This window comes from Lissotriton vulgaris, chromosome 12 (assembly GCF_964263255.1).
Source record: "Lissotriton vulgaris chromosome 12, aLisVul1.2, whole genome shotgun sequence".
NCBI lineage: Eukaryota > Metazoa > Chordata > Amphibia > Caudata > Salamandridae > Lissotriton > Lissotriton vulgaris.
The window spans coordinates 19,804,301-19,819,806 of record NC_141700.1 but is presented as its reverse complement, the minus strand read 5'-3'; the positions used below and the strand labels follow the sequence as shown (position 1 = coordinate 19,819,806).

At 46.4% G+C, this 15,506-nt stretch overlaps 1 protein-coding gene across 1 annotated transcript in view; it reads left to right on the top strand.

Moving 5' to 3' along the window:
• The window catches only part of GNA15 (G protein subunit alpha 15), an 82,236-nt gene extending 69,726 nt beyond the window's left edge, over window positions 1-12,510 (top strand). The window contains exons 5-7 of the mRNA XM_086946762.1: window positions 1,576-1,705; window positions 4,576-4,732; window positions 11,139-12,510. Coding sequence (XP_086802888.1) covers window positions 1,576-1,705; window positions 4,576-4,732; window positions 11,139-11,362 — 511 coding nt within the window. The 3' untranslated portion in view covers window positions 11,363-12,510. The remainder of the gene's footprint in view (window positions 1-1,575; window positions 1,706-4,575; window positions 4,733-11,138) is intronic.
• Window positions 12,511-15,506: the final 2,996 nt, after the last annotated feature.

Genomic DNA, 15,506 nt, shown 5'->3' with positions numbered 1-15,506 from the left:
AGGCTGCAGTGTGGACTTGTGCGAGGAGGTGCTCCAGATAACAAAGGTACAGTGAACCCCGGTGTGAGGAGGAGCTCCACAGTGCAAGGCTGCAGTGTAGACCTGTGATGAGGAGATCCAGAGTCCATGGCTGCAGAGCACTCCTGTGTGAGGAGGAGCTCCAGAGTGCAAGTCTGCAGTGTGGACCTCTGCGAGAAGGTGCTCCGGTGTACCAGGGTACAGTAAACTTCTGAGTGAGGAGGAGCCCAGAGTCCAAGCAATCAGTGCGCCCCAATGTACAGTGAACCCCTGTGTGAGGAGGAGCATCAGAGTCCAAGGCTGCAGTGTGGACCTGTGCGAGGTGGAGCCCCAGAGTACAAGGGGGGCATACACCCCAGTGCGATGAACAGCTCCAGAGTCTGTGGGTGCAGCGCGCCCCTCTTAAGGACTTTGCTGACTGTCTCCAGTTCACCATAGTTCTAGAGAGGACCCTTTGTGCCTCTGAATCTATCATTCTTGTCATCAATGTGACTGTGCTCCCATTAGCCAGGGTTTCTGGGTACTCATGGTTCTTGGTGCTTATGGTTTTGGATAGTCACATCTCTTGGTAGATAGTTCTTGGTTGTGTGCTCTGTGGAGAAGCCATTTGATCTGGTCAGCCCACTGTCAGGTAAGCCTTGTCTCTCTATAGCCATGGGTCTGAGTAGCTTTGGTTTTCGGCAGCCGTAGTTCTGTGTATTCATGGTCGTGATGGCCATGGTTCTAGTTATCCCTGCTTCCAGGAAGACTATTACTTGAATAGCTTTTGCTCTGGGTAACCCTGGCTCTGAGGAACATGGTCACTTGGTAGCCATGGCTCTGGAAATCCACAGCGCTTGGAATCCGTGGCTCCGGGAAGCCATGCTTCTGTGTAGCCCAGACTCTGGGTGCCCAATGCCTCTGAATAGCTATGATTCTGGTTAGGATGGTCACCGGGTAGCTATGTTTCTGGGTAGCTATAGTCTGAGGATCTGTGGTCCTTGGAATCCATGATTCTGGGTAGCCACGGTTCTGAAAAGCCCGGTCTCTAGCTAAGCCATAGTTCTAGCTAGTCAAGGTTATGGCTAGTCATGGCTCGTTGTTGCCTTGTCTTCGTGTAGCCACAGTTCTGCATAATCGTGGAGAGCCATGACTTTGGGGATCCATAGTTCTTGGTGGCATGGTCTATCGGTTGCCTGGTCACTGGATAGCCCTGGTTCTGGGTATTCCTGGTTCTGGGTAGCCCTGGTTCTGGATAGTCCTGGTTCTGGGTAGCCTTGGTACTAGACTAGCCGACTCTGGTGGTTCAGTGGACTAATGTGTCCACTGCAGAGGCCTGTGTTCAACCTCATGGTCACAGATTCAATTCCTGGCGGGTCCCCTCAGCCTTTCATCCATCTGAGGTCGATAAAACGAGTACCATTCAGTTGGGTAACAATAAACATCTGTTATTCAGCGCCAATATGCCTCTGGGTGAATGTGCTCTTTACAAATACACATGTTATAGATAGGCCCTGGTCCTGGGTACAACATGGTTCAGCACCAACAGACTCTCTGAAATCCTTTTGCTGTCCACAGGATCGTTGACGTCGGGGGTCAGAAGTCGGAACGCAGGAAGTGGATCCACGCCTTCCAGAACGTGAACTCCTTGATGTTCCTAGCCTCTCTCAGCGAGTACGACCAGCGCCTAGAAGAGAACAACAAGGAGGTGAGTGAGTGGCGTGCAGAGAACGTGCCGGGATCTAATTGTGTCCTACATGTGTCAGCCTGTGGGCAGCCTGTGGGTAAGAAAGACTGACAGGTACATGCATCAAAGCATTTTGCGATCGCAAACGGTGCGAATAGCAAAAATCGGCCGTTTGTGATCGCAAAAATTGCTTTTGGAAGGCATGAAACAAGTAGCTCCTCGCAATTTAAGAAATCGCAAAATTTGCGATTTCTCACATTGCGATTGCATTTAATGAATCGCAATTTGCGATTCCTTAAATGCAATGCAAGAAAGTAAAAAGATTTGCGATTTCGCTATTAAGAATCGCAATTTACCATCACATGTAAGGTGGTGGTAAATTGCGATTTTTTTAAAAAAAGCATCAAAGTGCATTTTTAAATGTCCCATGTTACGCACACACATGCCCCTGGGGCATGTGTGTGCGTAACATGGGTGCACATATCAATTTCAGGGGTGCAACAGGGTGTCCTTTAGACACCCCTGCACCCTTGAAATTGCATTCTCCATTTGCGATTCGCTAATTGCGATGAGCAAATTGAGTATGTCTTCCCATTCATTCCTATGGACCTCTAGGCCCATAGGAATGAATGGGGAAGGATTCCTTAATTGCGACTCGCAATTTGCGAGTCGCAATTATGGAATGTTTTGATATCGCACATTTATCTGCGATTTCTTCATGCAAAGGCATTTGCGAATTCTTAATTGCGAATCCTTAAAAATCGCAATTAAGAGATCGCAAATGCCTACAATGATGCATGTACCTGTGAGTCATTTGTGGGCCAACTCAGGGCACCCATGTCTGAGATGTGATTTGTGATGTCACCTAGCTGTGCACACGCTGCCACATCTACAAAACTGTGCACTGTTTGTGTCACCTGCTGAGCCATTTACAAATGACGGTGAGTGACTTATGTACTTAACCAGTAACTTACATTGTGAATTTGTATACCCTTTTAAGTAACATTATGAAACATACAAATTGGAATAGAATAGTTCAAAGGGTGGCGTTGCATCGGGCCACTGAGGAGAACTTCCAGTTACAGGGCTTTGAACCAAAGGTAGTGGATATTGAAGAGCAGACAAGGTTTCAGGATGTCTTCTAGGAAGTTGGATTAAATACTTAGGGGCTTATTTACAAGTCCCTTGCGCCGTTGATGCGCCACTTCTAATATGGGAAAAAGTTACGTAAAGGCGGCGCAAGGGCCTGCAAATAAGCTCCTTTGTGTATTATATGTGGTCAACATTTGATCCTCTCCTTGCAGAAATGTAGAAGGCACCCTCAGAGGCTGACCGCTAGAGCAGGTATAGCCAGCCCCTGATCTGTGCCGCAGGGGTGTGCAAATCTCAATACGAATGCTCAACTCACGTGGGCACCAAATGATTTCAGGGTTCTAGACTGAGCCCAATGCTTGATTGCTCTGAATTCCAATCAGTTGCTCTGAATTACAATCAGTTGCTTTGAATTCCAATCAGTTGCTCTGAATTCTACCCCTCCAATTAACAGGCTTTGAAAAGCAACCTGTAGTGCAAGTCAGAGGAGCGTTTGGAGCTCAGCCGACCAATCACCAGTCAGAATTTCGAATGGCACCGTAAATCAAGGGATCGCTTGGCTGGAATTTGCCAGTAGTCACTTGCATTTCCCATTAGTTTGTCAAGAAATACAACATTGCTGCATAGGCACAAGTTATTAGGGAATTATTCTTGGCCTTTGAATCTGCATCTAAATCTTCGAGAGTCCACATTTCAGATTTTTGATCTTGGAACCTTCGAAAGAAGAGGCGTGTCGAAGCTTACAAGCTCTGCACGCTCTGAAGACAGTGTTGACGGTTCAGCGGATCCTTACATATATGTTAATGTGTCTAGTGGACTTTATCAGACGATGGTGCCGCAAGAATAGCCATAGAGCTGACTGTATGGCTTTTCTGTTATTATTTTATACATACTCTGTACAGCAGAGTGAAACATGTATTTTGGTCCTGAGGAAGGCCTAGAACCTTTTAAGTCCTGCATCGCAGAAACATGTTGACCATATAATAGGGCAATATCCATAACCCCTATTCACTTAGCTTTTTTAAACCTATCCACTGACGGGCACCAGAATAAAGACTTGTTTTTCGCCTAGCAGGTGATAGTTTAACTGACCTATTTCTTTATCTACATTTGCACTCTGCCTGTTCCTCCCCACATAGGTAGTACTCATCGTGCTGCAGAACACCCCTGCCCCTCTGCTCCGGGAGAGCTGTAGGCCACACTGGGGGCCTTACGGGCCCAGTGTGAGGAGGGGACCCTATGAAGAAGCATGTCACCTCAGGGTGCGTGTCGATTCTCGTCCTAACAGAGCAGTGCTCTCCAATTTTCTCCCTATCCTGATTTTCCTACCCACGTACACAGAGTGTGTTTATACATCTCCAGCCTTTGACATCTTGGCTCCCTGGGAGAAACGCACTGCCAAAACAAGGGGTGAACTTATCATGTGGTACTCTGTGCTGGTCCTTGGAGGCACTCTGGCTAAATGGCCTTTCAAATTTGATTTCTATCAAATAAGGTGAGAAACAGAACTTTTACAACAATGGAGTTCCTGTTCCAATTGAACATGGATGTGTTTCCTGTGATGGTTGAGAGCTGGTTATAGGGCTGGGTCTTTTCTAATTTACTCTTTTAATTGTCATGATTGATATCCCTTGATCGGTGTAAGCTCTGGAATTAGTCTCTTTATGAACGTGGTAGACCTTCCTGAAAGTTATCATCGAGCTGGTGGTAGCTCTTGTGTAGGGACGTCAAATATTGAGTCCAGTGTGTCCCTGATCTCTGAGACAACCTGTTAACAGGATCTTGCTTTCTCCACGTAGAACCGTATGCGGGAGAGCCTGGCTCTGTTCAACAACATCCTTCGGCTGCCGTACTGGAAAGAAACCAACAGCATCATCCTGTTTCTGAACAAAACCGATATCCTGGAGGAGAAAATCTGCATCTCTGACCTCAAGGACTACTTTGCAAATTTTACAGGTGAGACGTATTGTTTATCAGCTAGGATACACATCAGTCTGCTACTGCTTGCGTCCAACACCTTCACTCTCCTCCACATCAATGTGCCAGGTTCCTACCTTTCCCTGACCTTCTGAATTTGAATTTAAGGTATTTATTGAGCGCTCGTACGCCAGGCGGTTTCATGGCGCTGTTGAGGAGGATGGTTCCTGAGTTGGATGAGGGGATGGTTTAGATTTTAAAAGCCTGTGAAACAGAAAAGTTTTCAGGGTGCTGCGGAACTCCAGGTAGGATGTTTTAGATCTCATGTGGAGAGGAAGAGAGTTCCAAAATTGTGGAGCAAGAACTGAGAAATTGGAGCCTCCCATTCTGCTCTTCTTGAACCTGGGCACCACCAAGAGGGACAGAGAAGAAGAGCACAGTGGTCTGCTGGGGATATAAGGTTTGATTTTGGACTTGATGAACGCTGGAGCTGTTCCTGCGAGAGCCTGGAAGGTGATGCATCCTATCTTGAAGAGGGCCCTTTCTCTGATAGGGAGCCAATGGAGGGATCTTAAGAGGGGAGTAGTATGGTTTGATTTGGGTAGGCCATAGGCAAGGCGGGCAGCTTAGTTTTGCACCAGTTGGAGCCGCCAGATGGAATACGCAGGGGCACCAATGTACAAGACATTCCCGTAATCTAAAGGGGAAAGGACCATAGCCATCAGGATCAATTTAAGAGCAGAGAAAGAAAAGAACCGTGAGATCTTCCGGATAGTGCACAAAGTAAAAAAACAGGAGGAAACCACCGTGCTGATCTGAGAGTGAAGGGTGAGTTGTTGGTTGAGGGTGATTCCCAGTGTCTTAACAGAGGAAGAGGGAGAGGAGGAGGGACCAAAAGAGGGGGGCCAAATAATAGGAGACCAAGGGTTGAGTTTACCGCCAGTGAGGAGAAGTTCGGTTTTATCAGGGTTGAGCTTGAGGTGGTTACAGCTCATCCAATCCCTGATAAAAACCATCACCGACTGAAAATTATAATTAGAGTCAGAAGAGTTAGAGAGGTTAAAGGTGAGCTTGAGGTCATCGGCGTAATTAAACACTGTGACCTCCATCCTCTGTAAGGCAGAAATGAGCGGAAAGATATACAAATTAAAAAGAAGAGGGGAAAGAGAAGATCCCTGAGGGACGCCACATTGCACTTTGCGGGCTTGGGAGGAGAAAATCGCCACATGGACCGCCTGTGAGCGATCGCTCAAAAATGAGCTGAGCCAGGCCAGGGCTGAACCTCCAATGCCTGCCGCCTCGACACGGGAAAGGAGGATGGTGTGGTCCTCCGTGTCGAAGGCGGCCGACAAATCAAAAAGAACCAGTGCCTGTGGGAGGTTAGCGTCTAGCCCCTCTCTAAGTGTGTCTAAAACCGAGACCACCACTTTTTCGGTGGAATAGAGAGGGCGGAACCCTGCTTGGCAAGGGGCGAGAAAGCCGCTGTCCTCGATGAAAGAGCTGAGGACTTTAGTGACGTGGCGTTCGAGGACTTTGGCCAGGTAGGGAAGAAGAGAGATGGGCCGATAGTTTACTAGCGCTGTTGGATCTGTAATCAGTCAGGAAGAGAACATCCTTCTAAATCCTGTTTTTCTTTACCTGCCAGACAATATAGATTCACAAATCATGGCAACGCCTTGCCACACCGACTTATCTTTCCCAGAGGGAGGTGGAAGAGGATATGAAATTTTCTAGAAAAAGAGCATCTCTCATGCACAAGATGCTTTCAAAACCCAGTTCATAGCCATCTGCGATCTCTCTTTGCTCTCTGACTTCGGGCTTCTCTTTGGTATCTGAATTGTGTAATTGGCTCAAATGTCTCGCAGAAGATTGCAGAATTGGTGTCTTAATGCAGGAACAGAATTGAAACTGTATGGAGGCACCGGCTGTAAATGGCGTCCTGGGCTTATTGTAGAATATCTTCTCTGGAAGGAGGGCGGAATCTGTTGCCAGTCTATACAGCAGCCTCAGGATTTTGTACAATATTTGAGTCTTTTAAGGGGAATTGGGTTCAACGGTGATGATAAATAATCAAGGCATGAAGGAAGGAATGATTTCTTACCTGTAATCCCAGTTCTCTCTCAGGGGAATCTCCACTGAAGTAACAAGCATTAAATTGTCCCGCCCATGTGTGAGGATCCCGAAGCCCTTTTTCAGGACATGTCTTCTCAAGTGTAGATGTTCGCCTTTCTTCAGGAAGGCCTGTAGAAATACTTCAGACAAGAGCATTGTGCTTCCTATACGGAAAGCTATAATGGCCAAATTTCTTCAGATTGCATTTAAAACAAGTATTGGCATAGCGAAAGATCTCCACTTTAGGACCTTATAAGTATTTAGCCATGCAGCACATTATACTGGGCGCTGCAACACATGCCTTTACTTCATGTGCCACTGGTGAGCAGCCACACACACTCAAGGATGGGCTTCTGTGCTATATCATGAAAATATGATAAAGTCTCTTCAAAATGTAAAAAAAAAGTGTATTTCTTTAACAAATAAGCTTTGACACTAATAGGCACATTATAGAACTTGAGTATTGAGAAGTACCTATTTAAGGTGTTTTTTTGTACAACTTGTAGTCTGAACTTGTATATCTGGAAGAGCTTTTATACGCGATAATAAAGAAAAAATAGCTTTAGTGAAGTAAGATATAACACAGGCACGTTAAACCATGACATATTAAATACCCAAATCCTTAAAGCATTAAAAACGAAACAAACCAGTGACCTCTGGCAACCCCCTCTAAAATCAATGCTGCTAATGTGGGCTTCACCATATGTCCCTTTTATTTGATCTTGGACATTCACTCAAACCTCTTTAAGTCTCATATAAAATGTTTGTTAAACACTGGAAAGGCGTGCCTAGAGGCAGGGTACAGGCTGATAAGAAGGGCTTCATAAGTGCCTGAACATTTACGTATAAGATTTAGGACTCAGGTGATGATTGGGGCTGGTAAAAATGGCATAAAGTACTGAGGGGCATATTACCAAGGGCATTATCGCCGCATTAGTGGGACTTTTTCCCGCTAATGCGGCGATAATTTCATCGCCCTATTACCAAGCTGTCGCTAACACCAGTTAGCGACAGCTTGTAGGCGATAGCGGGCATTTAGGGGCCCACTTTGCATGTCAGCGATAATTATCGCTAATGACATGCAAAGTGGGCGTGCCAAGATGTTAGCGACTGAAAACAGTCGCTAACATCTCTAACTCCTATTAACAACTTTTGGAAATATTCGCGCTAAGCGCGAATATCTCCAAAAGCTAACGCCTGCTAAAAGCAGTTCTTAGCCATGTTATCCAATGGAAGGTGGATAACATGGCTAAGAGCATTGTCACGATAATGCATGAATATCGCTGATTTTTCAGCGATATTCATGCATTTCGCAGGATTTTTACCGCTTTTGAGATAAACCTTGATAATATCAAGGTATCTCAGCGGTAAAAATCCTCGGTGCTCGGCGATATTTTTTTCCCGCTAACCAAGCAATATTGATAATTATCGCTATTGCGTGGTAATATGCCCCCAAGTCTGTAAAGACATTACTGGCAGACCCACCCCCCCTCCAAGTTTTATATAGCGCGAACTTGACCCGAAGGTATCAGAGCACTTTTCATGAGCTCCAGTTACGTTACTCATGGTCACATTCATTTTTTTGTTAGGCACGGGGAGATGGCAAGATTTACCCAGAATCACAGGATGTTGAGCGTCATTGACGAGACTCAAACCCAGTTCCCCAGATTTGAGATCGTCTGCCCTAGTCCGTTCGGCCACATCCTCTCCCCGTTTCACCGTATTCAGACTTAGCCGCTGTAGATTGGTGTCAATGGCAGAAACATTGTTACCATTAGTAATCCAGTCAGCTTTCTTTCCAGAAAAAATATGTTGGAGACAACTCTGTTAGTTGCCAGGTGAAGTTTATGCATCCTGGAAATATGACTACAGCATCTTTTAATACCTGAGAAGTTTTCATAACTGTGCAGAACAAGTTTGTTACCTGACCCCCAGCCATTACCTCCGTTCTGTGCGGATGTTGTCAAGTGTATGATCTGGGCCTCTCTGGCTTGTGTCACCAATGGTGGCAGTAGCAAAAATCTAGCAACATGTCCACCTAATATAAAATAAAACTAATGGGCATATGTACAAGCCCCTATCGCCACCACAACGTCACTTTTATCGAAGTTGTGGTGGCAAATTGGGCTTTGCCCTATTTACAAGGCAGTGTTAAGCCACTTAATGTGACTTAACGCTGCCTTGTAAATAAGGCCCCCTTTCACGCTATGGTTAGCGTGAAAGGGGTGGGCAGTGGGTGTTGCGGTCGGGGTTCCACCACAACAGCCATTGATTTTGACGCTGCCCCCTATGTACTAGGTCAGCGTACAGGGAAATCCTGGTCTTAAGTTGGCGAAACGAGGAGAAAGGCATTATTTTTCCTTGTTTTTGCTGTTTCTATGTGTGCTGCCTTGTGAGGCACACTTTGAAAGAGCAAAATGCAATGGATTGTTCATGTGCAGGACGGTCCCCTTCCGGTACAAGAACAATCTTAAAAATAAAAATGACATTTTGTGGCTTCCATGTGTGCTGCATTAAAGAGACAGAATGGCATTTCAGGAGTGTTTATGTGCAGGAAGGGACACCATCCTACCCATGGACAATCCGCTCCTGCACACAGACACCCTTGCACTATGGTGCAAGGGTACCTGCGTAGCGCCATCGAAGGGGGAAACGCAAGGCTGCACCACAACGTTGTAAATATGGTGCAGCCTTGCATTTCAGAAGTGGCGGAGTGAGGCGTGAAGCCATGAGGGCTAACGCCTCACTCCGCCACATATATCGTACATAGCCCCCTAAATGTGCTGTGTAATTGTTTTAGGAAAATGTAGACTACAGAAGGCTTGAAGAGCATCTTAAATATAGGCTGGGCCAAGGGTACCCGAGGAGGGGAGTATGTGTTTCTTGAAGACAACACCGAGTAGTGAGAGTGAAAGCTCCTGTAAATCTGTTCATATTGAGGCAAACATGTGTGAGTTTGTCTGTCCTAAATTCCATTGACTAAATGTAGTGAACCAGGTTTCGTCCCACCTCTCCATCAGTCAGCGAAACTGAAGGTCAGTAGCACGTATGCAGGCTTTAACGGAGCACAAAGTCACAGAAAATACAAGATTGGAGCAGATTGTGGCCCCAGCCTGCGAAGAAGGGCACTGTTGATACATAATCTAATTTGGTTAGATACTATGAACATGATAGCCTGTCCTTTACTGGCTTACGCCGTCTTTTATTGTGTTTACCCATACGCATGAGCCATGGGCTCTGACTCTCGAAGGCTACTCAAGATTTGGGACCATGGGGCTGACTCTAAAAGAATAGTCTAGAAGTGGAGCAAGAGGCTGACTCTAAAGGTCTAGTCTTGACTTTTGTGATGCAAACATGGTGCAAAATCTTTGTAAATATAAGCCTAAAAGTCTAATCTAGGTGTGACGCTACAGGACAACTATAAAAGAATTGCCTAAAAGTGGAGCCAGGGACTGACTCTAAAAGTCTAACCTGGGCATAGGGCCAGGGCAGGTCCCGGAAAGTCTGTTGTGGGTATAGGGCGAGGGGCTGACTCTAAAAGATTGTCTCTACAGAAAATGAGGAGCCTGAATCCAGAATCCTAAAACAAAGGTGAATCCAGAAGGGCAGGTGATGCTGGAACCCAGGGTCTGATTCCAAAAGACTAAACTGGAGTGGAGGCTGGGGGAAGAGTAAAAAGGCATAAAAAAATCTACTGCAAAAAAAAGAATAAAATGTTGACTGGTGGTGCTTGTTTCTCTTACTCCCAAGGATGTACTAATCATTTGATCTGGCTGTTTCAGTCAAAGCAAAACACAGACACAAGGAAAGATCTCAGGGCCAGAAAGAGCGCTCGTACACTTTTAAAGTCTCCCTTCGCTGCAACCTGGCGAACACTGTCCGAGTCAGAGTGATGAGTAGCACTGTGAGATCGCGGTGGTCAATCCAACCACGACACATCACGACCTGAAGCCTCAGCGTGCAACAGCCATGAAGATGCTGTCTCCATTACCCACTGGCACCCCTTACAGCCTCACCACTCTGCCACCATCTACTGCCATTGACCCACAGTCCCCTCAAGCCGCCACCACAGAACTCCCTTACAACCCCACAACAGACACACCCTCTACTGCCTTTAACACCACAGTGCCCTCCAGCCACCACCATTCCCTCACATTCTCTGGCCTTACCCTCATCTGTATACTGGCTTGCAAGTGAAGAACAGAGGTCTTTAAACTCCCCCCCCCCCCCCCACTTCCAACCCTACCCATCTAGAGGGGTCTTGTATTTGCAACGTGATATTGAGCAGTCTTGGATCATTTTCATAACCGACTGTATTTGTATTTTATTTCAGGACCCAGAAGGGACTCCGAGGCGGCCAAGGAATTCATACTGAAGATGTACACGGATGTATTTGAAAAGTGTACACAGGATGAAAGCACAAAGAAAGAGACTAGTAACTGGACGTTCTACCATCACTTCACGTGTGCCACGGACACAGACAATATCCGTAAGGTCTTTGATGACCTGAAGGAAGCCCTGCTAATCAAGACCCTAAGGGACTTTGTGCTACTGTAGATGGTGGTTGCCCTTAGCCATTGGGTCTACTGGGTTTGAATGGAGCGCAGGTGATCCATGTAGACAGACTCATACTTTCTGTCATTTTAAGGCAGACCCCTATAGCACTTCTGACCAGCACTTTTAGCCATCTGGAATCTAGCCTCCGGGCCTTTCTCAACAGAATGGTAACCATCTTGAATCAAGCTTCCTGGCCCTTCTCACCCGGATCTTGGCCATCCTGAATCAAGCTTTGTGGGCCTTCTCACCAGCATGTCGGCAATCTTGAGTCAAGCTTCGTAGTCCTTCTCACCAGCATGTCGGCCATCTTGAATCAAGCTGCGTGGGCCTTCTCACCAGCACATCGGCCATCTTGAAGCAAGTTTCGTGGGCCTTCTCACCAGCATTTCGGCAATCTTGAGTCAAGCTTCGTAGTCCTTCTCACCAGCACGTCGGCCATCTTGAATCAAGCTTTGTGGCCCTTCTCACCAGCACGTCGGCCATCTTGAATTCGAGTCCTGGCTTTTCCGACCACCACATTAGGCCATGTTGAATCCAGCCATGTGTCCCTTCTAAGCATAAAGTTTGGCCTTCACGAGTACTGACTCCTGGTCCATCAAACTACTGTGCACGCGTCTGTAGGGGTGCTTCAGATAGGAAACGTGCAACCGAAGATCTTCTTCTAGGACTTAATTTTCCTCTTCCACATGAACTGAAGAGTTTTGACCTACTGAGAACAAAGCTGCACCTGCCCTTTACTCTCGAACTGATGTTTTACCTGCCCCTGGCACTTCCTCCACACCAGGCCTTTCAGCTACACCCGACACGTCCTTTCCACACTGTGCTTCAGATGTACCTGTTACTCCCAGCGCTTCACCTTGGTCTGACAGGTTAGCGTCCTGTCATGTTAATGGAGGTGGTTGTCGAGGCTGACAAATAGGATGCTCTGCGGGTCCCCTGTTCTAATCCCAGCAGTGCAGCGTTCACCCCTTCCCAGGACATACATGTGCATTCCATGAAACTGAGCAACTGTTAGGTGGACACTTTAGAGAAAGCATCTTATGGTATGAAGCTCTGCATGGAATCAAGGACTTCATGTACATTATTATGGGAAACAGGCGACATGTGCACACCACTTGTAATAAAAGGTGAGCCACTTTCCCTCTGCATATCCCAGCAGTGTTTAAAAGGAGCTTTCAGTTTAGGGGTGTATTCATAGTTTACTGAACAGTGTATATGTGTGTGTGTGTGTGTATATATATATATATATATATATTCCACAAGAGCAACAATCCTCAATAAGGATGCTATCAGCTCTCAGGTAGGAGTTCAAAAGTAATTTATTCAGGAAAAATGAGCTGCATCCACGCGTTCCGGATACCTCCCGTAGCCTTGTTCACTATATGACCGAAACGCGTCATGTTGTGATTTGGGAAACAAACGCATTTTAGAAAACTTTTCTGTGTGGAGGTCCGTTCCTGCAATCATATGCTGTGAAATACATGTGGACAGGATTATATATATATATATATATATATATATATATATATATATATATATATAAACACTGTATGCCTTTTATCCGAAAGACAGCCCTACCAAAGAGTAATTTACATTTCATATTTGTCATAAATATATCTCCCTAACAGATACTTAAAGATTCAAGGGCAGACAGTCTTAAAAAGAGATGCAATATCTATTTGAGTCTTCCACTTTGAAGCGTGCTCCTGAAATACCCTAATTTGGGAACACTGTGTCTGTCATACGCATGAATTTGCAAAGATATCGAAGCAAAACGTTCAACGACAAATAATCATTATTTCTGCCTTGTTTGAAATACATTTAAAAATGGGGTTTTGTTCTTTGCTTGACACAGAAATACCTATGTTGGGAAGTGTGCAGTAACTATTGATTAGTCTGAAGAGGAAAGTGCCATATATTTTGTTGAAATCTTGAAAGTGTTCAGCAGGCGGTGGATTATGTGGCAAGTGAGTGAGAGCCATCAGTCTGCTGCAGCCCTGGAAATGTAGACTTGCTGTGGCTCTTCCCATAGGCTGGGTGTCCAAGACTGCTTTGAGGACCCATGGCGCTACGGCTGAAGACCGGTCCAGTGGTGGTGGTGACGTTTCCTCTAAATTCCCCCAGGCACCACGTACTCTCTCAAAGCCCATCTGAGGCACCACAGTTTGAAGCTGGCTGGACACAGGAGAAGGGGTTCACAGGCTGGCTCCCTCCAAGAGAGGAGCAGGGGTTGGGCCGCCTCCTCTTCCGTATGTTGAGGATGAAGATGGTCAAATGACGTCAGTAGTCTGCTGCCTGCTGTAAAGCACTTCAACCCGTCGCCAGGGATAGCAACCGACATATAAATGCAATTACAATCCAATCCAGACCGATTAATTACCTGCGGGTAGATTGCTCTCTGAAGATAAGGAGTGAATCCCAGGGAAGAGGAACGGAACCTCGACCAGGAATGGCGGTCGCTTGCTGAGCCGAAGGAGGTGGCGGCTCGACGGTACACTCACAAGGTTTTAGCACCAGCGTTGACTTAACACAGTCGCTGTGTTCAACACTCCCGAAACAGACGCAGAGTGTGCTGAGACTTTCCCTAGTTTGTAAACTAATCTGTTCTTTTAGAGCACTTCATTTCCCCTCAGAATGGGACGCTCTGTTTTGGTTCATTGTTGTTTTGTTCTAAACAAAGGAAAATAAAGAAACATTCTTAAAACGTTGTTCGGTATCGTATGTCTTGCTGATCCGTTGGAAGCGGGTGGCTTGGATAGAAGTCGTGATGGAGGCCCACTGGAAGCGTGAACTCACAGGCGCTCTGGACATATGGGGCGGACACGAATGCCGCGGAGAGATCCAGAGAGTCGCCAAGGATGTGGGAACCGTCTGCAGTCAAATATCTGAGGTTTGGGTCCACTGGGATCTGTCTTCAATGTACACACACCTCAAAAGGACACCTGCTGCAACCTCGCCTGGGTCTGGGAAATCACCTGGGCTCAAAGGGGCCTCCCGCCCAGCCTGGGGCTTTTGTCCATGAGGCTGCTTGCAATCACCCCAGGAGGGCTTGTGTTTATCATTCTAGCAGTATATTAAGGGGCTGGATTATGAACGGCAAAGGATGTGACTGGGACGGGCGGTATTACGACTCCCGAAGGGACAGGGGAGCCCTGCCCTGTGAGAGCCAGACAGCATCGCCGAGCAGTCTGTCTTACATTAGTGACTGGACTTAGCTTTGAAGACCTTTAAGTGCTGACTTGTAATCCAAGTGCTGGTGGCCAGGCATCAAAGGATGAGACCTGCACCACTGGCACCTAGGCCGAGTCTCACTATAGTTGTGAAACGACATACCTTTTTAGTATGTTTAAGGATACATTTCAAAGAATCGGTCCTACATACAATTTACTTGACCCTAATGTGTTGTTTTTTCCTCCACCCTGTCTTGTGACTCTGCACACACTGTGAGAAAAAGGGCTGCATCAGAAGATAACAGACTAGACCAGGGTTAGGTCTCATGAGAATAATAAGATTATGTAAGAGTAGATAAGAGGGGGGTGTTTTATACTGCACCCCTTCCCTCCCACACCGCTGATATCTACCAAGCAACGAGAAAAAACATTCTGAGGAAGTACTGGCCGCCCTTTCCCTTCCACCAGGCCGGTTGAGGGTTTCGTGGACAAAAAGTGGTGCCTGTGTGTATGTTGAGCTGTGTAGCTGCCCCAGCTGTAGTCTGTTGCTTGAAACAGAATCCCCCATTGGACAAGGCAAGTTCACATGGATACCAATGGGCCAGGACCACTGAGGCGGCTTCACGTTACTATGACTACATTTTTAAACCCTCCCCTGGTCCTTCACCTGCTTCAGCTCTTCCTACTCCACAAGTTCTTTTGTGTTCCTCCTGATCAGAGTCTCTCCGAGATCTGAAGGCAGGAAAGCGGTAAGGATTTTGCATACTCCATCAAATATATAATTTGGCCTCCAGGAGCACTCCATATACTCTGATATAATAGCATTTTTCAGGCACTTTGTTGTAATTTGGCACCATCACTTATTTGCACCCTTTAGCTGCTGGCTTACATTGCCTGTCTGAAGGCCAAGAGTTGCCAGGAGTCATATTTCTGGGCTGGTTCCCTGGTGTACCTCTCTCTTTCGTGCACATTGA